Source organism: Nycticebus coucang, chromosome 10, assembly GCF_027406575.1.
Source record: "Nycticebus coucang isolate mNycCou1 chromosome 10, mNycCou1.pri, whole genome shotgun sequence".
In the NCBI taxonomy this organism is placed as follows: Eukaryota; Metazoa; Chordata; class Mammalia; order Primates; family Lorisidae; genus Nycticebus; species Nycticebus coucang.
Window position 1 is genome coordinate 114,676,196 of NC_069789.1, and position 27,581 is coordinate 114,703,776.

Below are 27,581 nucleotides of genomic sequence, written 5' to 3' on the forward strand. Positions count from 1 at the left end.
GGGGAGTAGGAATTGGGGGAGTGGACCCAGGAGCAGGCTGGGCCATGGGTAAGGAGTGGCAGCAGGATGCTACAGGGACAGGTAGAGAAATCACAAGGGGCTCTCTCAAGTGGACAGGGGCTGGTGGAAAAGCAGACCAGACCTGAGGCTGATCACCAGGACCCTGACATGGAAACATCTGTGGGTGTGTGACATGGGATGGGGGGGTCCCCTTGGTCATGCAGGGGAGTGGAGCCTCTGTCCTGGGGCTGCCCCAGGACCCAGAGGAAACAAATCAGCACCCAGAGGGCGGAGCGGCCCACCAGGGAGGGTAGGCTGGGGTCAGACAGCTGGGTGCCCAGCACAGGGGCAGTGGAGAGCATGTGTGGAAAGACAGTCACTCACAGATGCGTGGGAGGGGTCAGAAGGGAAACTGAGGCAGGCCTGGCAACAGAAACCTCAGCACTGAGGGCAGAGGCCCAGCAGGAGCTTCAGGGCTCCAGGCCTGGCTTATGAAATACAACTTGCCCCCACAGAGACCACAGAACACCAGGTGGCAAAGACCTGAACTTTATTAAATAATCTTCATGGGTGCTTCTGAGGTCACCAAGCCTCAGGACCAGGGGGCCCAAAGCGTCGCAAAAGCTGCTCCTGGTCCTCCAAGTCCTTTCGTACCTTCTTGCGCATGTAGAAGATGGGACAATCCCGGCTATGGGTGGATGGGTGGTGGTGTTAGGCTGGTGCCCAGCCCAGGGATGGGGTGGGGACAGCGAGCACCCATCCCTGGGGTAGGGGCTGTTCCCAGGACTTTGGCCCCTGCCTCCTGCCCACCCCCTTAGCAGCAGGCTGTTTGCTCAGTGGGCATGGAAGGGGGGCTGATAGCAGCGGGTGCCCAGTGAGAAGCGGGCCATGCTGTATATCACCTGTCACCTGCCGTGGGAACCCGCCCTGCCCACCTGTTCCCTGGGGAAAGCCCAGCCCCTCCCTCCTGGAGGGGGCCAGGATGGCTGGGTGTGTCCGGAGGACAGCCATTCCCTGCAGACACTGGTGCCCAGCCCTGCAGACCTGAGCACGCACACCTTCCTGAGGGCTGGACTGGGTCTACTTTGCAGGGGAGGATACAGGCTCAGGAGGCCTCATAGCACCGGGGGGAGGGGGTGCGGGTAAGTGGGGAGAGGGAGGCACTCAGGAAGAGACCTTGGGGTGGGAGGTCTGATCCACACACCCCATAGGCCTCAGCACTGGGCGGGACAGGACAGGCAGTGGGACCACTGGGCACACACCTGGTACAGATGACATCCTCATGCAGGCTGCCCTGGCAGCGCTGACACTGAGTCCAGAGGCGGGAAAAGCGCTCCTCCAGGGCGTTCAAGTGGGACACCTGGGGATGGCAGGGGCTAAGCATCCACCACAGCCCCCGTCTCCCTGACCCTGGCCTGGCGCCCCAGCCCCTCACCTCCTTCTGATACAGCTCAGACTCCCGAGGCCGACAGAACTTGCACACAGCTCCTAGAGGAAGGGGGCTGGGTCAGCACCAGGTGCTGGGGCCCAGCTAGGGCCTGGACACCTATCCCTGCCCTTTCCCTGCCCGAGGCCCATCCCAGCTTCCGAAAGTCCCTGAAGGCCAGAGAACAAGGGAGCCCGTGTGTGGGGAAAACTCCCCTGGGGAACTCCCGGGGCACGGGCTGAGGACCCTTTGTGGGGGGTGGCAGCAGAGGGGAGGTCCCAGCCCAGGGGCCCAGGCCTCTTGGTGCAGGGCCAGCTTGCAGGGCTGTGGTGGGTTGGGGGCCCCAGGGTAGATGGCCCTCACCCTGATGGCTGAGCACGGTGCGGCAGCCGATGCAGCAGTCACGGCGCTTGGCGAAGGCCAGGAGGCCGCCCACCTTGCCCGTTAGCACTGTCTTGCAGCGCGTGTGGTCACCCCCTGCAGGAGGGGAGGGCAGGTGTGGGCTGGTGCCCTGCAGCCCCTGGGGGAGCCCCCCTGGCCCGGCCCTTACGCAGCAGCACAGCCTCGGCACGGCCCTCGCCCAGGATGGGCTCAAAGATGCGCAGTAGTGGCTTGGCGAGCTGCTGTTCCAGGTAGTACTGTGTGTCGATGGGCAGGCTGTGCTCTAGCACGAACAAGGGGTCCTGTGGCCACATGACTACATGTCACCCACCAGACAGCCAAGACCAGGGCCCCAGGAACTGCTGGAGGCATAGGGACAACAGTAGGGGCAGTGCCAGGGGTAGGAGTGCTGCCCCGAAGGTTGTGACATGTGCTTGTGGCTGGGTGGAGTCAGAGTGGGCCACAAGTTCTGTGACCCATACTGGGGAATCCTCAGGTCACCAGGGAAGAAGGGTCAGAGTTCACAGGGGGAAGCAAGGATGAAGAAGGACTCCAGTTAGAGGTCACAGGAGTTGGGACATGAGTCACAGAAAAAGTCTGGGTAGGATGGGATGATGATGAACCCTAGGAAGTTGAGACTAGATAGCTGTGGGCAGCATAGGGACTGGGGCCTCCTTTTTAAAGCAGAGAGAAGGGAGGTGTCAGAGTAACTCCAGAGGGGCTGAGAGACTTGACTCCCAGGGAAGGGCTGGGGGGCCCAGGGAGACACACGCCCCTCCCCACCAGCCTGCCCATCTTGGAAAGCAGAAGTGAGAGTCCAGGGGGCGGGGAGGGTGGGTAGCCCAGGTGGGTCTGACCTCAGACTTCATGTAGGCAGCCACGCCCTTAGCGGCACCGATTATCACGTAGGGGACGCGGTCACCCAGGTTGGGCGCACTCCCAGGGTCCCGCTTCCTCATCCTGTGTGGAGACCAGGCGGTAGATGGGTGAGGGCAGGTGGGGGGTAGGCGTGGAGAGCATAGGAAGTGGTGGGCCCAGCTGGCAGGAAGAAGGGGGCTATTTCTGGATAGTACCACCCTGCCCCCCAGCAGACCTCTCGGCCAGCTCCACGTGGGCCTGCTTGCCGGCATAGTCAGCCGCAGCGCGGGTCAGCTCCTTGGTGATGACCAGCTGGGAGATATCGATTCGGTTGCACAGCAGGTCTGAAATGACTTCCTGCGCATGGGCCACAGCACCCTCTGGGTCTCTGTGGGGAAGGCAGGCCAGACAGGCTGGTGGTGGCAGAGGCTACAGCGTGGTGGAGGCAAGGGCTGAACCCACATCTGTTCAAGGTAGCTCATCCTGCTGCCTCACCACGGAGGAAGTACTGGCTTGATACCTATGTCCCTAGAGGAGGAGGGGCTGGGGCCAGACCCCTAGAATTGACCAAGGAGGGGCTGGGCTGGGCTACAGGGCTGGGGTAAGGGTCTCACTCACCGGTCAATGAGCAAGCGGCGCAGTGAGGCAGTGACGAGATTGGCCACAAGGGGGCAGTTGTCCCTGCGCACGGCCTCCAGACCCTTGCAGTCCATACGGTCGTGGGCTTCCGCCCGGGAAGAAAAAAGGAGGCCTGCATAGCGCTTCTTGCTGATGAGCAGGTAGGGGAAGTAGACCTGGGAGTGACCCATGACTGAGACCCAGGACCGTACTGTCTAGTCCCCAATCCTGAAACTCCCCTCAGAAAGTGAAGGCAGACAAGGGAAAGGCCCAGAGATGTAGGATTCAGACACCGGAGGGGAAAAGCCCTGAACTTGGCGAGATGGACCTTAAGACCCTGGTGTGTTGCTGTTAGGTGGCTACTGGGTGCCCTTACATTCCAGGGAGTCCTGATCTGAAACAGAGACTGCGATAAACCCAGAGGTATCTCCTAAAACATGAGGGCAGTTGTTACGATGGAGCTTCCCCCTCTTCTTAGAGACAAGACTAAGCATGGGGGAAGCCCTGAGGCAGATACTTAGCCAAGCTGGAAGACTGAGATTTGGGGCACCCACAGATACATTTTTCAACAGTGGAGAAAAAATACAGCTTGAGGATCAGGCACAGTGACTCACTCCCAGCTACCCAGGAGCTTGAGTCAGGAGGATCTCTTGAGCTCAGGAGTTCAAGATCTTCCCAACAGCGAAGACCCTGTCTCTACTAAAAATAGAAAAACTAGCCAGGCATTGTGGTTGGCGCCTGTAGTCCTAGCTACTCCAGGGCTGAGGTAGGAGGATCGCTTGAGCCCAAGAGTTTGAGTTTACTATGAGCTATGACACCATGGCACTCTAGCCTGGGGCATCAGAGCAAGACTGTCTCAAAAAAAAAAAAAAAAAAAAAAAGTATGGCACAAGGCTCCCTGGGGCCAAGCTTGACACACCCTGGGAGCCAAGAAGACTGATGCATAGATCCAAGATACACCCTCTCAGCATCCCCAACTGCTGTCAGGTACTAGGAAACCACAAAGCCACGAACATCGTGACAAACTGTCAAAAAACAGATGCTGTTCTGTGTAACAAAGTCCAAGGCTATGAAGGCTTCCAAAACCAAGGGCCCAATCTTAGCAGAATCCAAACAGCAACATACCTTGACATAGGGGTTTGTGAACCAAAAGAATGGGATATTCAGGGTACCCCAAAATGAAGAGACCTTGACATACCACAGGATCCTCAAACTTGTACATAAATAGCTCTGCAGGCTCTCTGGGAATCAGAGCGCCCCAAACAGGCAGTACCCACACTGAGCCCTGGAGGGTGGAAGGTGGGGGTTGCAAGTACCTTCTCAAACTCCAGCCGGATGGGTGATGGGAAGTGACCCGACACCCAGTCTGCTGCCTCTCGCCCCAGGGCCATTGCCTCAGCCACAGAGGATACACCAAATCGGCACATGACAGAGTCAGTGTCGCCATATACCACCTGGGGAGGGGTTGTGTGTGAAGGAAGGTCCTTCCTGCCACTGCATGGGTGGGGGGCTGATGCTGAGGGGATCAAGGATGCAGCAGGAGAGCAGGACAAGGTGTGACCAGGAGGCCTGGGAACAGATGGGCCTGGGTACCCTGCAGTCCCCACAAATGCCCCAGGTCCATCTTAGGGCAGCAGTTGGAGCAGCCCCTGACCTTGGCACTGGTGCTGTAGCCATTCTCCACTGTATACTTAGACTCGACCAATTGCTTCGTTTTCTCAATCATCTGACGCCCGAACCCAGTGACACTCTGTGGGGTAGAGAATTATGCAAAGTGAAGGCCCAGGGTTATTTGCACTGGATGTGGGTTAGAGAGTTCCTGCCTCTGCCACTGCTTGGCACTATGGGCTGGGATGACCTAGGCCTCAGTTTTCAAATCTGTTCTTCAATAGTTCATTGGAAAAAAGAGGGTGTCCTGGCCCAGAGCTTTGGGCACAGATGAGGAATTGACGACATCAAACGAATATAGCCTGAAAAGCCACTGGCTCAGTGTTTCTCTGACACTGTGATACTCTGGCTAGCTCTGTGAGGTATAGGACCACTGACATTCCTGGGCCCCTCTTTGAAACACAGAGGTGCTACTCCCATCCTTGTGATATAAGAAATGATCCTACCTACACAATGACAAAACCTTCAGTGTAGGGGAGCACCACACCCACTGAGAAACCATTCTTTTCTAATAGTCTTATTTTGTAATTAAGGAAACTGAGGCTGGGCGCAGTGGCTTACGCCTATAATCCTAGCACTCTGGGAGGCCAAGGCGAGTGGACTGCCTGAGCTCACGGGTTCTCAAGACCAGCCTGAGCCAGAGCGAGACCTTATCTCTAAAAATAGCCGGGGCTTGGCGCGGGTCACTCAGTGGCTAGGGCACTGGCCGCATACACCAGGGCTGGCAGGTTCAAACCTGGCCCAGGCCTGCTATACCACAATGACAACTACAACAAAAAAATAGCTGGGCGTTGTGGTGGGTACCTGTAGTCCCAGCTACTTGGGAGGCTGAGGCAAGAGAATAGCTAAAGCCCAAGAGCTGGAGGTTGCCGTGAGCTGTGACGCCACGACACTCTACCAAGGGCGACATAGTGAGACTCTGTCTCCAAAAAAAAAGGAAGAAAAGAAAAGACACTGAGGCTGGGGGGTGGAACCACCAAAAAGAGAGATGGGTACATTTCTTCTGTTTTTGTTTGTGTGGATCCAGTCAGAAAATCTTAAGTCTTTTATCTTGAGCATTTAGTCTATTTACATTAACTGTAATTACTAATGTATTTAGGCTTAAGTCTACTATCTGCCTTTTGCTTGTTCTACCTGTTCTATGTTCCTTTTCTTTCCCTTTTTAACCTCTTTCTCCTGGCCTGGCTTTTGCTTAGGAGCTGGAACCTGATGTCCAAATATTCGTCCCTTTCCACCAAGGAGGCTGACGAGGCAGCCAAGGACTACGAAAGGACAGATAGAGGATAAAACAAAGGACAAAAAGGTGGGATGCAGAAAGGGATTCACCTTGGCCAAAGAAAGGACCAGAGCCCCTGGAATGTCCTGCCTGATAAAGAGGGTCTCTGTTTAGTTTATGCTAACAACATGGTTTATGGTGGGGATCTTGGGCCTTGTTATCAGATGGATCTACGGAAGGAGGGGGCTGGAAACTGAGTAACTAAGGTCAGTAACATGGGTGCTCCATGCCTATGTGACACCCAATAAAAACTATGACACCAAAGACCAAAGCTAGGGTGAGGAAAAAAAAAAATCTGGGGTGAGATTTCCTAGATGGCAATATTGTGATGTCACGCATCAATGCTGGGAGAAATAAGTGCTATCTGTGTGACTCTACTGGAAGACAACCAGAAGATACGTGCCTGGTCTTTCCTAAACTGTGCCCTGGACACCTTTCCCTTTGCTGATTTTAATCTGAATCCTTTTGCTATATTACATTATTACTGTGAATACTTCTAGTCCTCCTGAATCTGAGAGCAGTCTTGGAAGCTCCAGAACTACAGGTGGAGGTGTTGTGCATAGTCCTCTTCTACCAGAATACCCACCCACTGGCAATTCTTCCACACCTTCCATCCAGAGCCATATGAAAAGTAACATGGTGCCCAGGTAGGGAGGGGGCTCCCCATGGGTGGAGGTAACCAAGCAGAGAAGCACTTGTTCTACTAGGACTGGAATGTGCCAAGATTCAAACCCCAGGAGAGAAGACTGGGCAGGTAGACTCTTAAAGCCCTCTTAGGCTAGGAGCTAAGGCACTGATTCTAGCCTGGCAGAATCTCACAAACTCAGATCCTCTGTGGTCTCCCTGTAAATCTGTTTTTCTAAGCAGCAGAGCTACCATGGGTTAGTAGCAGGCCTGATGCTGCTATGGATGGTGAGGAAGACAAAGAGCTCCTCTGTCTACAATCCTCTCAGGCACTGACCAAATACCCACTGTGATGGTGATCAAGTGTCAGAGCCTGGATATGCTGTTGGGTGTCCTAAGCCCTATCCCAGTCTCCTTGAGTAGAGACATGGCCCCTTTCCTGTTTCCCCATCAGTCAGAGAAGAATGTACCTTCCTCCCGTCACTCTCACAGAAATAAGGAAGGAGGTGGGCTGGGGCACAGCCTGCTGGGTAGAAGGTCCATAGGGTACCAGGTGACCATGTGATGGGTGGACTCTGGGTGAACATCACCGCCTCAGAGTGGTAGGCCCTGCCCAGCCCCTGCTTTATCTGTCTACAGAGCACTTAGTGCCACTTGCCTCCTAGACATATTTATTGCTGTTCTTGTCAGTGTCTACATTAGGCTGTGAGCACATTTAGGAGAGAACTCTCATCTATCTTGTCACTGTCTGTATCCCCAGGGCAAGAGCAAGGCCTGACCCACAGCATGTGCTCAGTGTTCACTGATCAAACAAATGAACCAATAGCTCAAGCCATGCTGGCATCTGCTCTCCAAAAAGCCAGTGAGTTAGGGTGCCTAGGCCCTGACTTCTGGATACAGTTTGTACACACAGAGCCCTTGTCCCTTGCACAGGGCCCACTTGCCCCCTGCTTGCCTGCCAGAGGCCTGAGCACTCACCTGGGAGATCTCCAGGCATGGTAACTTGCCCACCTGGGCGCCGGTGAAGCCATATACAGAGTTGGCGCTCACCTTAAGCGCCAGCTGCCGCCCATCCAGAACCTGCCGCCGCAAGGGGTCTGTCTCCTTGGCCAGCTCTGCCTTGGCCCTGGGAGGGAACAGGGTAAAAGCCACTCAGGTGGCACCCCAGGTCTCAGGGCACTGATCAGAGTGTCTTCCCAGAAAGGGATACCATGTACACCCAGGCAAGCTGTGCACTGCACAGAGGCTTCCAGCCAAACGGCCAGATGGGAGCTGGCTGGAAGGGGCATCTATTCTAGTTCCCACATAGCTATAGGCAAATGCAGCCGGCAGCTGGGGGTGATGGAGATGGGAGGCTGGGGACTGCTGAGAAGCCTTATCAAGTCCAAGCTCTGAGCAGGGAGGGGTCTTGGAAGCTCACCTCTTCCGGGCGCTGAGCAGGTTCTCTAGGATCTGGGGCAGCAGCCCTTTCCTCACTGATGTCTTCACAAACTCATCCCCAGTGGGTGTCTTGATGAACTGATCCTCGGTCAGGCTGGGGTAGAAGATGGTAGTGGTGAGTTCCCAGCCACCTTTCCTCCTCCAGGCCCACCTCTGCCCTGTCATCTTGGCCTTAGACATTAGCACACTCAGGCTCCTCACGTTCCCCACCCCCTCGCCCCCAGCGTGGGAACCCCTGAAGGTAGGGCCCAGGGTAGCCTCAGGGGACATGTAATGTGGGCACCATACCCCAATTTCTGGGCAGCACCAGGTCGTAGAAGTGTAGTGTAGCACAGGTTGTGGGCCATCATGATGGATGGGTACAGTGAGGAGAAGTCCAGGGTGGCAATGGGGACATCATAGTACCTGGGAGGGGAGAAACCTGGAGGAGTCAGGGCTGGGAGCCCCCACACCACCCCGCCTTGCCCCTACCCTGCCTTGGTGCCTTACCCTTTCAGGGGCTCTATGACAGTGGCTCCTGTGTAGTCCTCGCCACCCTCTGACTTCACCACAGGCATCACCAGCCCCTCGCGCATGGCCTGGGAGTGGAGAAGGTGGGAAATGGAGGTGTGGGCACAAACCTGGCAGGGCTCCTTGGTAAGGAGGTGTGGACAGTGCTCAACCTACTGACCTGCCGCAACAGCTGGGACACAACTTTGACCTGCTGGCCTCGGCTGAGCAGGTAGCTCAGGGGCACACCCGTGACCCGGGCCATCTCCACGGCATTCACCAGCACCATGAGCCGCTCAAGCAGCCGCAGCGGCAAGTAGGCATCCTTGAGGCAATACACGGCCAGGCGGCGGCGAGTCTGGTCATTCCCGTTCTGTGGACAGGCACCCATGGGGTCAGGGGCTGGGGTTCTAGGGTCACTATGAAGTGGCCTGGGGGGTGACTCAGGAGGCTGATTGAGGCAAGGCTGGCTTTGGAATGGTCAGGGAGTGGTAAGGGTCTGGGCGGGGATGACAGTGGGGGGCTGGGGAGTCAACAGGATCAGAGAGAGGAGGAACAGTCTGAAGGGCCAGTATGACTAGGGGTCAGGGCAGGCAGGCAAAGGTCACAGTGACAGAAGTCATGGGAATGGCCAGGTGCAGTGGCTCACACCTGTAATCCCAGCACTTGGGAGGCCGAGGCAGGTGGAATGCCTAGGCTCATGGGTTTGAGACCAGCCTGAGCCACAGTGAGACCCCATTGTGGGGTGCTATGGCGGGTGGCCTGCAGTCCCAGGTACTTGGGAGGCTGAGGCAAGGGGAATCACTTGAACCCAAGAGTTTGAGGTTGCTGTGAGCTATGATGCACAGCGCTCTACCAAGGGTGACCAAGTGAGACTCTGTCTCCAAAAAAAAAAAACAAAGTCATAGGAATGGGCAGAAATCTAGTCAGAGGTCAGAAAAAGGTGGGTGGGAGGTAAGGTCCTAGGTCACAGAAGTAGATGAAAGAGGTCAGAAGTTGAGGCACAAAGTTGAGATGAGATGTCAGGGAAGGTAAAAGTTAGGTCAGGACAGGGTAGAGGAGGTCAAAGTGAGAGGTCATGATGACAATAGGTGGTGGTGGCAGGGTCAGGGTGGGCACCTGCAGGTCGGTGATGATGCTGTGTTGCACGTCCTCCTTCTGCTCTCCCAGGAAGTGGAAGCTGACGGCGTTGAGCGTGTATGAGCGGAGCTTGTACTCCCGCAGCAGCACCTGTAGGGACATGCGGGCTGTGCACAGGCCTGGACGGTGGCCTCCCTCCCAAAGTTGGGTACCCACTTGGGCTCACCCAGCTGCACCTGCAGCATGTCCATCTGCACGCGGCCCACCATGCTGACCACCTTGCTTTCCCGCCGGCCCATCTGCTTGGACTGGAAAGATGAGTCCCGGATGTTGGAGCGGAGGCCAGCCACACGGCCCAAGAATGGGAATGTCTGCACCTGTGGGGTGGGACAGCCAGGTGGGCGGGGAGAGGCTGTGGTGTGAGCCAGGCTGGCTCCTGATTCCAGGCCCCTGGGGTCACAGGTAGGAGAGGGGCCCAGTGGCCCAGATGTCAATGCCAGGCTGAAGATTAGGGGAGATTTTTCCCTGGAGCTGCTGGGAATTGTGAGTTTGTTTTGTTTTTTCACTGCCACATGGGCCAAATGTATACAATATACATACAGTAATACATATGCTCCCCATAACAGGCTGAATTGTGTCCCTCACAAGGATGTTAAGTCTGAAACCCCAGTTCCTCAGAATGTGACTCCATTTAGAAATAAGCCTTCACAGGGCACTGAGTTAAGATGAGATTACTGGGGTGGGCACCAACCTAACACAATGGTGTCCTTATAAAAAGGGGCAATCAGTATGCACAGATGTGCACAAGGGGAAGACAACATGAAGAGACCCAGAAGATAGCCACCTGCCAGCCACGGAGAGAGGCCTAGGACAGAGCCCTCCCCACAGGCTTAGCATCACACCTTCATCTTGGACTTTCTATACTCAAGAATCATGACACAATCAACTTCTATTGTTTATGGTCTGTGACTGTAACAGTAGATTGAGCAGACTTGGGCAGTGGTACTGTAGCCTTGAACTCTCATCTCCTGAGTAGCTGGGACTACAAGTGTGCACCACCACACTCAGCTAATATTTTTGACATTTTGTAGAGATCGGGTCTCACTATATTGGCTGGGCTGGTTTAGTACCCTGGCCTAAGGTGATCCTCCTGCCCCGGCCTCCCCAAATGTTGGGATTACAGGCTGAGCCATGGCACCTGGGCTTATTTAGCCACGTTCTAAAGCAAGACCTGGATGCAACCACCCATTCAATGGCTTGCTGAAACCTTGCTAACTTCAACCTGCAGCTCTGAATACAGAGGCCTTCTCTCACCTAACTGTGACTCCCCCTTTGCCACTGACAAGAGCCTTGGTAACTCCATGGACTCTGAGGGTGGACAGGGCTGTGTCCAGAATGTCTTTGGAACTGCTGGAGGTGAGGGGCTACAGGTACCCAGAGTGGATAACCAGAGGGGACAGAATCACAAGAAAAGGGAACAGGGAGGGCACCCAGGGCCACAAAGGCCCCAGCTGGTAGCCTCCCCACCGGCCTTGCCCTCACCTTGAGGGTCTGGGCCCGAGAGATGAGGTATGGAAGGTCAAAGTTCTGGATATTGTAGCCAGTGATCACGTCTGGGTCCATGATGCGGATGAAGTTGGACCAGGCCTGGGGGGAACACAGGGTAACCCTGCTCATCCCTCTGCCTCAAATTCCCCTGCTGGAATGATCTGGAACTCCTTCCCTTCCACGTCTGCCCACCTCCTATATATCTGAAAATACTGCAGGACCCAGAAGGGAGACATTCAGCCCTCAGTGCATGGGATCCAATCAAACCCAGGGACATAGGCACCTCAACTTCTAGGTTGCACACCTGGGATAGGTTGGGATATGGAGGTTGGGATGGGGCACTGAGGAAAATAGGGGGAGCTGTGGAGTGAGAGCCACCTGGAGCAGGTCTTCTTCCTTCTCATAGCTCTGCACCTTGGCACCTAGGATGGGGGCGCAGGGCCGCAGGGTGAGTGCCAAGCGCAGGAAGGGCTCCTGCTCGCCCCAGCGCAGTCCCAGAGAACAGATTTGGATCACAGGGTCCCGTTCAGGCTCAGGAAAGATGCCTACAGAGGGAAAGAAGGAGGTTAAGAGGGGATGCACGGGACCTGACTCCTGCCTCTCCCTCGCAACATAGGAAAGCAGCTGCACTCCCTACCTTTTCTGGCCTGTCCACACCAGTCTGTCCCCACCGCCTGCTGCATCTATACAACACACCTGTGTTCCACTCTGCCCTCACCCCCAGGGCCTCTCACCCCTGCCCTAGGGCCTTTACACACTTGCTAGTCCCTCTGCCAGGCCTGGTCTCCCCACACTCCTCCAGGCACATCAGTGACCCTGGGAGGGGAGGAGCTCCAGGCCTCACAGACAGACCTTTGCGGCCAGCACACTCGATATCGAAGCTGAGTACACGCAGGGGTGCAATGCGCTGCCATGGCCCTTCTGGGGGGTGACTGACCACGTCCGACCATAGCACATCTGCCTCTAGCTGGCACAGAGTTGTAGCCTGTGGGGACAGGTATGTCAGTGGCAGCAGGGCCCTGGCTCCCTGCCCTGACCTGGGAAGCTGCGCACCTTTAGCCTCAGGGTATATTTTGCAGCCGGGAGTTCCAGCCAGTTGCAGCCAACAATGTCTGTGTCCACCATGAACCTGGAAGGGCCTGAGGGTCAGTGGGCAGAAGCTGCCTGAGGGTGGAGGTAGAGGTCAGGGAAGCAAGGAAGGGGCTGTACCGGATCTCAAAGTCAACGTTGGTCTCATAGGGTGCGAAGCTTGGGGTGCCCAGGCCTGGCACACGGATGCCCTGTTCCAGGAGGCGGCGGGCAGGGGCCACGAGGCGAGGCAGTGCCAGGGTGATGCGCAGAAATGGGGAGGGGCCATGTCCGTGGTACCCAAACATGCCTGTGGACAGAAAAGGCTGAGACCAGCTCAGCAGGGCCCGCCCACTGGTCCCCAGCTGTCACTCACTTTCCCGAGAACACAGCTCCACAGCCAGCACTGCTGGCCCAGCAAGCTCCTTTCCCCCGCGCTGGTCCCGGCCAATGGCCACGTTCAGCTCTCGCTGCAGGTCACTCAGGTGCTCAGGCCCAAAACCTGGTGTGAGATGTGTCTGTCAGGGGTGCAGGGGCCTCTGGTGGGCAGAGGCAGGGTCTCTGGGCAGGGGCCACTCACCAGGGGGCGCCGGGGTATAGAAGTAAGGCGCAAAGCCATGGATGTGGCAGCATACAGAGATGCCCTCATCGGTGACCCCGAAGGCACGGAGCACAGGCACAGAGCCAGTGGATGGCGGTGGCCTTCCAGGCAGGGGACATGCTGGGCCTGCAGTGCGGGAGTCATAGGATAAGGCAGGGGTCACCCCCATCGGGTTCCTTGAAGGTTTGTCTCCCTAGATCTGTAGCTACAGACAGCTCCCACCTGCTGTTCTATCCATTATGTGTATTTCAGTGTCCTCCCTAGCTTTGGTCCTCACCTTTGTCCTAGGACCCATCTCCCACAACACAGCTACACACAGCTACAAACTGCTTCTGTTTATTACAATATAAAAAAAAATCCTGGCTTGATGCCTGTAGCTCAGCGGCTCGGGCGCCAGCCACATACACCAGAGCTGGCAGGTTCAAATCCAGCCTAGGCCTGCCAAACAATGACAACTACAATCAAAAAATAGCCAGGGGTTGTGGTGGGCGCCAGTAGTCCCAGCTACTTGGGAGTCTGAGGCAAGAGAATTGCTTAAGCCCAAGAGTTAGAGGTTGCTGTGAACTGTGATGCCACAGCACTCTACTGAGGGTGACATAGTGAGACTGTCTCAAAAAAAAAAAAATTCTTGTGGCTGGGTGTGGTGGCTCAGACCTGTAATCCCAGCACTCTAGGAGGCTGAGGCAGATAGATTGCTTTAGCTCTGGAGTTCGAGACCAGCCTGAGCAAAGAGAGACTCCATCTCTACAAACAGAAAACGCCCATCTCTTCAGCTAGGCCTTGTGGCAGGTGCCTGTAGTCCCAGCTACTCATGAGGTGGAGGGAGGATGATCACTTGGGCTCTACCTCAAACTCTTGGGCTCAAGCGATTCTCTGGCCTCAGCCTCCCAAGTATATGGGACTACAGGTGCCCACCACAACTCCTGTATATTTTTAGAGACCAGTTCTCACTCTTGCTCAGGCTGGTCTTTAACTCATGAGCTCAGGAAATCCACTTGCCTTGGCCTCTCAGAGTGCTAGGATTACAGGTGTGAGCCTGTAAATTGTAAAAAACAATTCAAATCGACTTAGTAATGTCCAATGTTACAAACTTTAAAGCATGTAGCTGTTCAGGCAACTACCACCCAAACTGGGAAACAACAGTTTCGCTGCTCTAGTGACTCCCTGGAGCTTGTCCCTTTGTAGTCATCACCCTGCGACCCCTGGCACCCATCCATCTTGTTCTCTGACCCTACAGTCTTTCCAAGACTGTCCGTAGAAACATCTAGCACACAGCCTTTCTAGTCTGGCTTCTTGCACTCTGCATGACGGCCTTGAGATTCACCTGTACTGTTGCACAAGTCAACACTTTGTTCCTCTTTATTGTGGAGCAGTGTCACATGCTGCAGGACACCAGGGTTGTTCCCAGATTTTGCTGGTTATGAACAGAGCTCCCACTAACATCCGTGTACAGGGTGTGTTTGAACCTAAGTTGTTTCACTGGAGCTGGAATTGCCAGTCCTAAGGTGAGTAGGTTTAAAACTATAAGAAACCAGCCAGGTATTGGTGACTCATGCCTGTAATCCCAGCACTTGGGAGGCTTAGGCAGATTGCCTGTGCTCACAGATTGGAGACCAGCCGGAGCAAAAGTGAGACCCCCATCTCTAAAAACATAGCCGGGTGTTGTGGCAGGCACCTGTAGTCCCAGCCTACTTGGGAGGCTGTGGAAAGAGAATCACTGGAGCCCAACAGTTTGAGGTTGCTGTGAACTAGGCTGACGCCATAGCACTCTACCCAGGGCACACAGTGAGATTGTCTCAAAAAAAAGAAAACAGAACAAAACTCTCTAAGAAACCACCAGGTGGGTTGCTTGTGGTGGTTCACACCTGTACTCCAAACTCTTTGGGAGGCTGATTTGGATTGCTTGAGGCAAGGAGTTCCAGACTAGTCTAGACAACACAGCAAGACCCCATCTCTTAAAAAAACTGAAAAATTGGCTTGGCGCCTGTGGCTCAAGCAGCTAAGGCACCAGCCACATACACCTGAGCTGGCGGGTTCGAATCCAGCCTAGGCCCACCAAACAACGATGGCCGGGTATTGCAGCAGGCACCTATAGTCCCAGCTACTTGGGAGGTGGAGGCGGGAGAATCGCTTGAGCTCAGGAGTTGGAGGTTGCTGTGAGCTGTGACGCCACAACACTCTACCCAGGGTGACAGCTTGAGGCTCTGTCTCAAAAAAAAAAAAAAAAACTGAAAAATCAGCCTGACATGGTGGTGTGTACCTCCATCCCTAGCCACTTGAGAAGCTGAGGCAGAAGGATCACTTTAGCCCAGGAGTTCAGAACTGCAGTGAGCTATGATCAAACCACTGAACTCTAGCCTGGGTGACATACTAAGACTTTATCTTAAAAACAAACAAGCTGGGCAAGATGGCTCAGCCTGAGCCAGAGCAAGACCTCATCTCTAATTAGCCAGGCATTGTGGCGGGTGCCTATAGTCCCAGCTACTTGGGAGGCTGAGACAAGAGACTCGTGTAAGCCCAAGAGTTTGAGGGTGCTGTGAGCTGTGACGTCATAGCACTCTACAAACAAACAAACAAAAAATCCAAAACAAAACAGAGAAATAAATAAAGCCAACAACAAAAATAAACCACCAAGCTGTCTTGAAGAGTGGCCACACCATTTCGCTTTTGTACCAGCAATGTTCAAGTGTTCCAGCTGCTTTGTCCCCACCAGCACTTGTCCATCTGTCTTACTTCAGCCACTCTAAAGAAGTGTGTTCTCTCCCTGTGGCTTTTATTTGCATTTCCCTAATGTCTAATGAGCATCATTTCAGGGGCTTATTTGCCATCAGATGTGTCCTCTTAGCTGAACCATCTGTTCAAGTCTTTTGTCCATTTTTTTTTGGAGACAGAGCCTCAAGCTGTCACCCTGGGTAGAGTGCTGTAGCATCACAGCTCACAGCAACCTCCAACTCCTGGGCTCGAGCGATTCTCCTGCCTCCGCCTCCCAAGTAGCTGGAATTACAGGCGCCCGCCACAACGCCCAGCTATTTTTTGGTTGCAGCCATCATTGTTGTTTGGTAGGCCAGGGCTGGATTTGAACCCACCAACTCATTCATGTGTATGTGGCTGGCGCTTTAGCCACTTGAGCCACAGGTGCCGAGCCCTTTTGTCCACTTTTGACCTGGGTTGTTTGTTTCTCACTGGCAAGACCTGAGTGGTCTTTACATATTCACTACACCAGTACTCGGTCAGCTGTGTGGCCTGTCTGCCTGTCCTACGCAGGGAGCTAGACTGCCCCTTTACCAAACATGCCAGCTCACTCAAGGTGGGATCTCGAGGTTCTCCTTGAGATCCTTGCCTGGGCTAACGAGACCTCAGTGACTCCATGCCTTCATTTTCACCCCTTGCCTCTTACTCCCACCACACTGGTCTCCCTTTTGTTCCTCAAATTTACATTTCACCCTACTTTATTTTCTCCACAACCCTTCTCACCACCTGACATAACATTGCTTTTTTTTTTTTTTTGGCTGGGGTGGGTTTGAACCCACCACCTCCAGTATATGGGGCTGGCGCCCTACTCCTTTGAGCCACTGGCGCCGCCCGACATTCCTTTTTTTATTGTCTTTCTAGCATATGAGCCTTTAAGGGCAGGGACCTTATCTGCCTACAATCAGGGCCTGGCTCAATGTGGATGCTCACAAGGTGCTAACTGAATGAATGAATGAGGGAGTGAATGAATGGATGGATGGATGGAAAAACATGACTCTTCCCCTCTGCAAGGAGCCAGCTCTTCTCACCTTCAGCTGGTAAGTGCTCACCATCTCTAGGAAACCTTCCTGGACCCCTGCCCTTCCTCTTACAGACCTGATCCCTGGGCTGGGACTGCCTGTGTTCATCTCCTCCCACAGACTGACCACCAGAGGGGCAGAGACTATGGGGTGGTCCAGGCCTTGCCTCCACCCAGAGCCCAGGGCCCCTTCTCCCACCCTGCCTCTACCCCCAAACTCACCCACATAATGGTCGATCTCCAACTGTTGGAAGATGAGGGGCTCTGCTTGGGGGTCAGGGGGTGGCAGGGTGGGCCGAAGCCAGCGGGAGTCTATGGCTGACAGGGAGAACTGCCCTGGTGAGAGGGAAGGAAGTAGGCTATGGAGTCATGGTCCTTCCTTAGAAATAGCCCTCTAGGACCAGGATGGCATCCAATTATGAAAGGAATCAGGTGGAGGTGGTGGTGTGTCAGGCAGGAAACTTGGGAGAGAATGAGAGTCAAGGGTCAGGGTCAGAAGAGAAGCTACAGGCAGCAAGGCTGCATACCGACAGGAGGGTCACAAGTCAAACTTGCAACTGAGTCTTGGCCAGAGGCAAGACCAGTGTGTGAATGGGGGAGAAGCATCAGGGAATTCTCATTCTAAGTCTCACCATCTGTGGCTCCCTCCAGGGCCGAATGTAGCTCCTCTTCCTCCTGTTCCTGTAGCCTGTGCTCTGCCTCCATCTCCTCTAGCAGAGCCAGGTCCTCCTCAAACTGGGATGGCTGAGGTGTCTCATCCTCATCCCAGAGGTCCTTACGGGACCGCTTTGAGGGTAGCCCTGGCCCTGGGTCTGGCCGCCGCTTGCCATCCATCCTGCAGGGCAAGTCAGGCTTGATGGGAATTCTAACCAGAGATACCACTTTCCCTGTCTCCTCAACAACCTTCCGTGCATTCACCATGACTGTGAGCCTTTTAATGACACTCAGGAATATCTAAAGACACAGCTCTGTACCATGCAGGCTAATGGGTTGGGTGACACATCCTGATGCTCAATTAATTGATAATATAATTACATCCCATTCTACTTCCCACCTCAGTTTAACCCTTTTCTCACATGCTCAAGCCCTACATCCTTTTCCCTATTCACTTGCCCTTTACAGGCCCCTCATCTCCTACCTTTCATGCCCTCTACCCTTTCTACCCGCACATCTCTTTCTTCACCATAAACCCGTGTCCTTGACATGCTGACCTACCCACCATCCCCTATGCCCCAGCCTTCATTCAGTAAACAGCTGGGAAGCACCAGCTTCAAGGCTAGTCACTGCATCAGGTGCCAGGGAAGACCCTGAAAGATGAATCTGATCAGCATCCTTCCTAGCTTAAAACACCTAAGAAGCTCTCTTTCTTTCCCAATCCAGGACCTGCTGTAGCAAACAAAACAAACACAAACCAAAGACACTGTTATTTGTTTTCGTAATTGCAACCTATAAGAAAATCATTTTGGACATATATACTGTGATAAGTATATATCCTCTAGTAGATTAGATAAGATTATATTAATGCTAAGTTGGTAACTTAATTGTGGTTTGTTAAGAGAATATATATATTTTTTATGACATAAAAGTTTATTTTATATTGTAGAAGGAGAGTGGGAGGGAAAGAATGAGAGAGGAAAGAAAGAAAAAGAGTGAGATCCCAGGAGTTAGAGGTTGCTGTGAGCCGTGTGACGCCACGGCACTCTACCCGAGGGTGGTACAGTGAGACTCTGTCTCTACAAAAAAAAAAAAAAAAAAAAAATCTGCCAGCAGAACATGAAGGATCAAAAATGTAATAAGAAAAAGAGTGAGAAATGGCATGGCATCTCAGCTAAGAGAATATTCTGAGATACCCACTCAGGTATTTAGGGGTAAATGATATATACCAACTATTCTGAATTTTTTTTTTTTTTGTAGAGACAGAGTTTCACTTTATTGCCCTCGGTAGAGTGCCATGGCCACAGCTCACAGCAACCTCCAACTCCTGGGCTTAGGCAATTCTCTTGCCTCAGCCTCCCGAGTAGCTGGGACTACAGGCGCCCGCCACAACGCCCAGCTATTTTTTTGTTGCAGTTTTGGCCCGGGCTGGGTTTGAACCCGCCACCCTCGGTATATGGGGCCGGCGCCCTGCTCACTGAGCCACAGGCGCCGCCCTATTCTGAATTTTTTAAAAAGTGTGTGTATCAGGCAGTGCCTGGGCTCAGTAAGTAGGGTGCCAGCCCCCAAATACCAAGGGCGGTGGGTTTGAACCCAGCCCTAGCCAAACTAAGACTAAAAAATAGCCGGGCGTTGTGGCAGGTGCCTATAGTCCCAGCTACTCAGGAGGCTGAGGCAAGAGAATCACCTAAGCCCAAGAGCTAGAGGTTGCTGTGAGCTATGATGCCACAGCACTCTACAGAGGGCAACAAAATGAGACTCTGTCTCTAAAAAAAAAAAAAAAAAAAGTGTGTGTATTTCAGAGTGGGTGTGGGCAAAGACAGAAAGCATGCACCTATACAGCTCATAAAGGAGACAGGGAGAGATGCTGAGACAGGGCTGAGCAAAGTGTGCACAGGTGTTCTGTATGCTATTCTTATTTCAACCTTCCTATACATTTGAAATTATTATAAAAGAAAAAAATTTTTAGAAAGTGCATGTCAGGTGGCACCCATAGCTTAGTGGGTAGGGTGCTGGCCACGTAGACCAAGGCTGACAGATTCGAACCCGGCCCAGGCCTGCTAGAACAACAATGACAACTACAACAATAAAAAGAACAACAACAAATAGCCAGGAGTTGTGGAGGGCACCTGTAGTCCCAGTTACTCGGGAGGTGGAGGCAAGAGAATCACTTAAGCCCAAGAGTCTGAGGTTGCTGTGAGCTATGACACAAGGGCACTGTATCCAGGGCGACAGCTTGAGACTTGTCTCAAAAAAAAAAAAATAATAATAATAATAAAATAATAATAAGTATGGTGCCCCATGATCATATTAATGTACACAGCTATGATTTAATAAAAATTAAAAAAGGAAAAAAAAATAATAATAAAATTAAACATGCATATCCCCCAGGGTCCAGGCTGAGACAGAAGGGATTACTAGAACCCAGGGTGATTCCAGATCCACCTGGGAGAGGGGAAAGGGACAGGTCAGCTAACCCAGGTTCCAGTAAGCACCTCTGGATCCCATAACTATCATTCCATATCTTTGCCCGTTTAGCCACAGAACTGCCCCTCAAATCTCAGAGCTGCCATAGACTGCCCAGCTGAAGACTACATTTCCCAGTGTGCACTGCCAGGGGTGAGACAGGAGAGCCCTTATGAGGCTCCTGGGATATGGCTGGCTGCTTGCTCTCTATCCTCTTCCCCTTCTCGATGGCTAGAACGTGGATGTAATGGTGAGCCAGCCTTGACACAGAGGACAACACCGGGCTTTTGACAAACTTCCAGCGCAAAGCTGCCTACTCATCTAGCACACAGTAATGTTTGAACAGTAACGTGGAAAAATCAGCTTGGATCTTTCTTGGGCCACAGTGTTTACTGGACCTTAATAAACACCACACTGAAAAATTCTGAACTCATGGTAATTTATTTTCCCAAATGTTCAGACATGCTATACAACGAATACTACTCAGTATTAAAAAGTCAGCTACTGATATACGCAGTGCCTGGATGCATATCAACAACATGTACAAAAGAAGGCAAACACAAAAAAAGTATATGTTGGGGGGATGAGGACTGACTACTTAATGGGTTTTCTTTTTGGGACTAGATAGAGGTGATGGGTGCACAATACTGTGAATGCACCAAATGCCACCGAATTGTTTGCTTTAAAATGGTCTGGGATTTTTTCTTTTTCTTTCATGACAGTGACAGTTTTAAAAATTTCTACTAAAAATAGAAAAACTTGGCTCGGCACCTGTAGCACAGTGGTTATGGCGCCAGCCACAAACACTGAAGGTAGCGGGTTCAAACCTGGCCCGGGCCAGCTAAAAAACAACTGTAACAACAACAACAACAAAAATAGCCGGGCATTGTGGCAGGTGCCTGTAGTCCCAGCTACTTGAGAGGCTGAGGCAAGATAATCACTTAAGCCCAAGAGTTTGAGGTTACTGTGAGCTGTGATGCCACGACACTCTACCAAGGGTGACATAGTGAAACTGTCTCAAAAAAAAAAAAATTAATTAAATTAAAAAAAAAAAAGAAAAGAAAAACTAGCAGGTGTTGTGGCAGGCACCTGTAGTCCCAGCTACTTAGGAGGCTGAGGCAAGAGAATGTCTTTTTTTTTTGCAGTTTTTTTGGCCAGGGCTAGGCTCGAACTCGCCACCCTTAGCATATGGGGCTAGCGCCCTACTCCTTGAGCCACAGGCACCACCCTAAGAGAATATCTTGAGCCTAAGAGTTTGAGGATTTAATTTCATCTCAGTAAAAAAATAAAAACAAGGGGTGGCTCCTGTGGCTCAAAGGAGTAGGGCACTGGCCCCAGATGCTGGAGGTGGTGGGTTCAAACCCAGCCCTGGCCAAAACTGCAAAAATAAGTAAATAAGTTAATTAATTTAATTAAATTAAATAAAAACAAGTGTGCATACTGTATGATGCCATTTGCACAAACTTGAACAACTGACAAAACTGATTTGTGGTGCTAGAAATTAGATTAGTGCCTGCTTCTAGAATGGGAGAGACTGACAGGGAAGGGGTAGAGACTGCACACCCGAGACAATGCACATCACATTAAATGTAAATTGTACTTCAGTTAAAAACATCAGTTTGGAGGCAGTTATTCTACATCTAAGGATTTATGCTTCAATTATGCTATCACATATGAAAACTGCATTTACAAGGTTTTTTCCAAGAGCCTTGTCTGAAATCGTAAAAGACTGGAAATCACCTAAATGTCCTTGCCTAGGGAACCGTTCAAATAAATTAAGTCCATTCAATGGAATACTATGCAGCTGTATAAAGGAATGAGGAAGCTCTTTGTGTACTGATATGGATGGCTCTCAAAAGAGGCATTGTTCAGTAGAAAAAGCAAGGTGCAGAAGGGTGTGCTAAGAATTTATCATTTGCATTGGAGAAAAAAAAATAAGGTCTACGAAAATGTTGATACTGATTCTAGTCATCCGGAAACAAACAAATCCAAAGTGAAGGGTGACAACTTCTGGTCTGGAAATTTTTTTCTTTTGGTAGAGACAGAGTCTCACTTTATTGCCATCGGTAGAGTGCCGTGGTGTCACACAGCACACAGCAACCTCCAACTCTTTCCTCAGCCTCCCGAGTTAGTTGGGACTACAGGCGCCCACCACAATGGGCTATTTCTGTTGTTGTTGTTGTTATTGTAGTTTGGCTGGGGCCAGTGCCCTACCCACTGAGCCACAGGCGCCGCCCTGGTCTGGAATTCTTAAAACTGTTAGATGTTGTGAAAGAAAAACTCTGAGGTCAGGCGAAGTGTCTCATGCCTATAATCCTAGCATTGTGGAAGGGCAAGGTGGTGGACTGCTTGAGCTCAGGAGTTTGAAACTAGCCTGAGCAAGAGTGAGACCCTGTCTCTACTAAAAATAGAAAAACTAGCCAGGTGTTGTAGCACGTGCCTCTAGTCCCAGCTATTCAGTAGATAGGCTGAGGCAAGAGGATCTTTCTTTGTTTTTGTTTTTTCTTTTTGAGACAGAGTCTCACTATGTCACTGTGGGTAGAGTGCCGTGGCGTCATAGATCATAGCAACCTCAAGCGATTCTCTTGCCTTAAGTCTCCCAAGTAGATGGGACTACAGGTGTCCGCCACAAGGCCAGGCTATTTTTTTGTTGTAGTTGTCATTGTTGTTTAGCAGGCCCGGACTGCCAGCCCCAGTGTATGTGGCCAGCGCCCTATCCACTGAGCTATGGGCACCGAGCTGCAAGAGGATCTCTTGAGCACAAGAGTTTTAGGTTGCTGCGAGCTATGACACCATAGCACTCTACTGAGGTCGACAAAGTGAGACTGTCTCAAAAAAAAAGTCACAGTGTGGCACCTGTGGCTCAAAGGAGTAGAGAGCCGGCTCCATATGCCAGAGCTGGCAGGTTCAAACCCAGTCCTGGCCTAAACCTGCAAAAAAAAAAAAAAAAAAAAAAAACAAGAGAAAAAAGAAAAAGTCACTATAAATATGTATAATCCTAGACTGAAACTTAAATTAAAAAACTGAAAACTATAAAAATCACTGTTTCACCCTGTCAATTTAACAAGGAATGTCTGTGCCAATAAAAGGTTTCTCCTAAAAAAAAAAAAAAATTGAAAACTAGGGAGAAAAGAGGGTGATTGACGGGATCTCACCTAATGTGCACAATGTGAGGGTATTCAGCTAGGTGAAAGGCTCAACTACAACTTGAACTTTACCTCAGAATTGAAAACAGTATAACCTGGCCAGCTGGTGGGGTGCTCAGGCCTGTAATCCTAGTACTCTGGGAGGCCAAGGCAGGAGGATCCTTTGAGCTCAGGAGTTTTAGACCAGTCCAAGCAAAACCAAGACCCCATCTCTACTAAAAAGAGAAACCCCAGCCAGGCATTGTGGTGGGTGCCTGTAGTCCCAGCTACTTGGGATGCTGAGCTGAGGCAAGAGAATCACTTAAGCCCAGCAGCTTGAGGTTATTGTGAGTTATGACACCACAGCACCCTAGCCTGGGTGACAGAAGAGAGATTCCGTCTCAAAAAAAAAAAACAAAAAAAAGGGCTCAACGCCTGTGGCTCAAGCGGCTAAGGCGCCAGCCATATACACCTGAGCTGGCAGGTTCAAATCCAGTCTGGGCCCACCAAACAACAATGATGGCAACGGCTGCAACCAAAAAATAGCTGGGCGTGTGGCAGGCGCCTGTAGTCCCAGCTACTTGGGAGGTGGAGGCAGGAGAATTGCCTAAGCCCAGGAGTTGGAGGTTGCTGAGAGATGTGATGCCACAGCACTCTACCCAGTGTGACAGCTTGAGGCTGTCTCAAAAAAAAAAAAAAAGAAGTAACCTAAACATTTGTACCCTCTTATTAATTTGAAAAACAAACAAAAAAACTGTAATTGGCTCTAAAGGATATTACAGGGACTACTGGGTAGATCTAAATAAGAACTGTCTATGTAATAATAGTAGTGTCTCATTCAATCGCCTGATTATGGTAAGTATGTATGTATATAGAACTCCTATTCCTAAGAGATACTTGCTGGAGCTTTTGGAGATGGAGTATTATGATGACCACAACTTTCAAAGAGTTCAGCCAAAAAAAAGAAAGAAGGCTGCACGTGTGTGTTTATTTTATTTATTTATTTTTTTCTGCAGTTTTTGGCAGAGGCTGGGTTTGAACCCGCCACCTCTGGCATATGGAGCCAGCGCCCTACTCGTTGAGCCATAGGCACTACAAATGAGGTGTCATGTTGATGACCCGTGCCTCTAGGCAAAGGTATATGGTTGTTCGCTGTACTTGCAACTTCTCTGCAGGTTTGAAATGTTCCAAATAATACGTTAGGGTAGAAATACATAAAATAAAAACAGTAACATTTTGGCGGTGCCTGAGGCTCAGTGAGCAGGGCGCCAGCCCCATGTACTGAGGGTGGCGGATTTGAACCCGGCCCTGGCCAAACTGCAACAAAAAATAGCCGGGTGTTGTGGTGAGCGCCTGTAGTCCCAGCTACTCGGGAGGCTGAGGCAAGAGAATCGCTTAAGCCCAGGAGTTGGAGGTTGCTGTGAGCTGTGTGATGCCACAGCACTCTATGGAGGGCAATAAAGTGAGACTCTGTCTCAAAAAAAAAAAAAAAAAGTAACATTTTTACCACGTGGGTGGGAGAATATGTACAAATATTTCTCTTTTTAACGCATCATTCTAGGAGAGGTAAGAAACTGGTGACAGAAGTTACCTGAGAGACAGGGTAGGGAGAAGACTTCATCTGGCAATAGTTTTGTGAAGATATAATTCACATACTACACAATTCACCCATTTAAGGTACATATGTATAGTTTAATGATTTTTAGTATATTCAGAGTTACCCAACTATCATCATGGGTGATTTCAGAACTCTTTTCCTGTCCTGAAAAGGAACCCTGCATCCTTTAGCAGTCACCCCCTATTCAGCCCATCTGGCCCTGATCTCTGATGACCACTAATCTTTCTGTCTCCATGGATGTGCCTATTCTGGGCATTTCCTATAAATGGGGTATCAGAATAGGTAAGATTTTGTGTCTGGCTTCTTTCTTTCTTTTCTTTTTTTTGTAGAGACAGAGTCTCACTTTATCACCCTCGGTAGAGTGCTGTGGCATCACAGCTCACAGCACCTCCAACTCCTGGGCTTTGGTGATTCTCTTGCCTCAGCCTCCTGAGTAGCTGGGACTACAGCCGCCCGCCACAACACTCGGCTATTTTTTTGTTGCAGTTTGGCGGGGGCCAGGTTTGAACCCACCACCCTTGGTATATGGGGCCAGCGCCCTACCCACTGAGCCACAGGCACCGCCCGAATGTCTGGTTTCTTTCACTTAATGTGTTCAAGGTTCACTGTGCTATAACATGTGTCAATGCTTCGTGCTTTTTTATGCCTCAGTATTTTTCCACTGTCTGGTTGTGGCCTTCCATATCTTTTTTTTTTTTGAGACAGAGTCTCACTACGTTGCCCTTGGTAGAATGCTGTCGTGTCACAGCTCACAGCAACCTCAAACTCTTGGGCTTAGGCGATTCTCTTGCTTCAGCCTCCTGAGTAGCTGGGACTACAGGCACCCTGCCACAGTTGCAGTTGTCATTGTTGATTTTAGCTGGCCAGGGCCGGGTTCAAACTCGCCAGCCTCAGTGTATGTGGCAGGCGCCCTACCCACTGAGCTACAAGCACTACCCTTCCATATCTTTCTGAAGAACTTTAACGCATTTCAGAAAGAGGGAAAGTGCAAGAAGAAGGGGGAGAGACAAGGACAACAGGACCCTTAAGTAGGGAGGACTGAGGTTGAGGCACTGAAATCACCCTGCTTCCTCCCATGCTCCTCTCTAAACCCTGCCCATTCATTCCCCCATCTAAGTTCTGCCTTCAGAATGCCACCCCCAAACCTACTTCTCCCTCACTTTTCCCCATCTGGCCTATTGCTCAAACCACAAACTCAGGAGTCATCCTGGGCTCCTCTTCCCCTCACACCCGGCCTCAGTCTGTCAGACAGTCCTGCTGGCTCCATAGCCAGAGCCTGATGGATTCTGTCCACCTGCATACCACAGCACAGCTACTCACTACCAGCTCTCGCCCCCTAAGTAGTCTCCCTCCTTCCACTCGTACTCCTGCTGCAATCCAATCTCCACTCAGCAGCCAGTGAATTTTTCAAAATACAGGGCAGATGACATTACTCCCAGGCTCAGACCCTCCCAGAGCTCTCCACTGAACCTAGAATAAAGGCCAAATCTCATACCAAGGTTTACAAAGCCCTATGCGATCTGATCCCCCCACAATGACTCTAACTGCATCCGCACTTCCCTCTTGTTCCCTCGGCTCCAGCTACAAATATACCAAGGTCCTTCCCAACTCATCGTCCCATCTTTCCTTACAGGGCTCTGTCACTTCCCCAGAGAGACCGATTCCTGATCACTCTAGCTAAAGAACAGGCTGCCTCTTGGTCATGACCACGTTACTCTCTTGTTTCATTTCAGACAACTTACCACAGACTGAAAGCTTTGCTTTAGTATTACTGTACTTATCACTTCTCTACCTTCTGTCTTCACAAGGCAGGGACCTTCTCTTTGCCTTGTTCTTGCTGTAGTTCTGCTTCTACTGCCGTGCCTGTCACAGACTATTCAATAAATATCCAGCGAACAAATGACCCTAAGCCTGCACGTGCACTCTTCGGCCCCGCAAAGCCTCCTAGGCCCCGGCCCGCCCACCTCCTGCCCCCACCTTCCTCCGCTCCCCGGTCTTCCCCCCCAACCAGGCCTGGCGCCCAGCGTAAGCGCCTCCAGCACACCAACTCCCCCACCCCCCGTCATTTTCCCGCGCCCCCAGAATACTAGCCCCAGAGATTTCTGGCCCCTGCACCTCTTCTGCACGTCCCTGGGCCAAGGGGACTCCGCCTGCCACCACGTCCCACGCGACCCCTTGTAACCTCTTTCAGGCCTTCGTGCTCGTCTCAAGTCTCCTTCCCTGCCAGGCTGAATGCCAATGCCCCTTCTTCCTCTACTCGCCCGCTTCAAACAGCGTTTCCCGCCACAGCCTACGTCGCCGTGACCCCTGACTCTGGAGCGCGCAGGCCCATTGCCGCCACACTCCGAGGAGGGCCACGCCCCCTCCGCTCATTTGGGAAATGACCTCTCCCCCAGGGACAAATTATCGTTAACTCCACCTCCTCATGACGTAGCACAATACCACGCCCCCCGCGACTGCATTCCCAGCCTGGTTTTCTTAGCGCAGCGGCACAGTCCTCTGCCCCGCACCCAGAGCTGAACACTGTCAGGCCACGCGCCTTCCCTTCTCCATGATCGGTACCGGGAGAACTGCCTGGGCGCTAGCCACCACTTGGCCGGCTTCCCTGCAGAGGCTGGCCGACACTTGATCGTACCGTGGCCCGTTCTCCTGTTTCTGGTCTCAGTTTCTCCATCTGCAAACTAGACTCCGAGCTCAGAGGGCACACCTAGGACACAGTCAGTACACTACTTTTAATAGTATAGAATGATCGTTCTCAACTGTTCCTCATTTCCACCGTCCCACACGCCACTCCAAATAAGTGTACCTTTCAGTGCCCAGCCATCCGTGCAACAAATACTCCACTAGCCCTTGACCAGAGCTGTGCATCCAA

At 51.8% G+C, this 27,581-nt stretch overlaps 1 protein-coding gene across 2 annotated transcripts; it reads right to left on the reverse strand.

The window, feature by feature from the left end:
- Nucleotides 1–546: 546 nt before the first annotated feature.
- Nucleotides 547–27,306, reverse strand: POLD1 (DNA polymerase delta 1, catalytic subunit). 2 transcript variants are annotated; one of them, XM_053605804.1, is made up of 27 exons: nt 26,801–27,306; nt 17,479–17,681; nt 17,069–17,182; nt 13,057–13,203; nt 12,853–12,978; nt 12,618–12,786; nt 12,462–12,537; nt 12,261–12,393; nt 11,787–11,953; nt 11,403–11,507; nt 10,097–10,237; nt 9,900–10,010; nt 8,962–9,153; nt 8,781–8,869; nt 8,580–8,696; nt 8,272–8,385; nt 7,902–7,977; nt 4,938–5,033; nt 4,600–4,737; nt 3,284–3,459; nt 2,901–3,053; nt 2,665–2,767; nt 1,977–2,109; nt 1,790–1,903; nt 1,436–1,488; nt 1,263–1,360; nt 547–688 (listed from the first exon to the last, which is right to left on the reverse strand). In XM_053605804.1, exons 2-27 carry the CDS (start codon nt 17,678–17,680, stop codon nt 583–585), a joined length of 3,249 nt encoding a protein of 1,082 aa, XP_053461779.1. In that variant the 5' UTR covers nt 17,681; nt 26,801–27,306; the 3' UTR covers nt 547–582. The 2 variants fall into 2 exon arrangements, with proteins under 2 accessions (XP_053461779.1, XP_053461778.1); XM_053605803.1 differs by having other exon boundaries at nt 7,830–7,977; nt 26,801–27,303.
- Between the last annotated feature and the right edge of the window lie 275 nt (nt 27,307–27,581).

Coding starts and splice junctions, on each gene's coding strand:
- POLD1 (XM_053605803.1), bottom strand. CDS start 17,680: ATGGATGGCAAGCGGCGGCCAGACCCAGGGCCAGGGCTACCCTCAAAG. Junction 12,538..12,617: donor AACGTTGACTTTGAGATCCG/GTACAGCCCCTT, acceptor AGGCCCTTCCAG/GTTCATGGTGGACACAGACA. Junction 11,954..12,260: donor CGAGTGTGCTGGCCGCAAAG/GTCTGTCTGTGA, acceptor TTCCCTCTGTAG/GCATCTTTCCTGAGCCTGAA.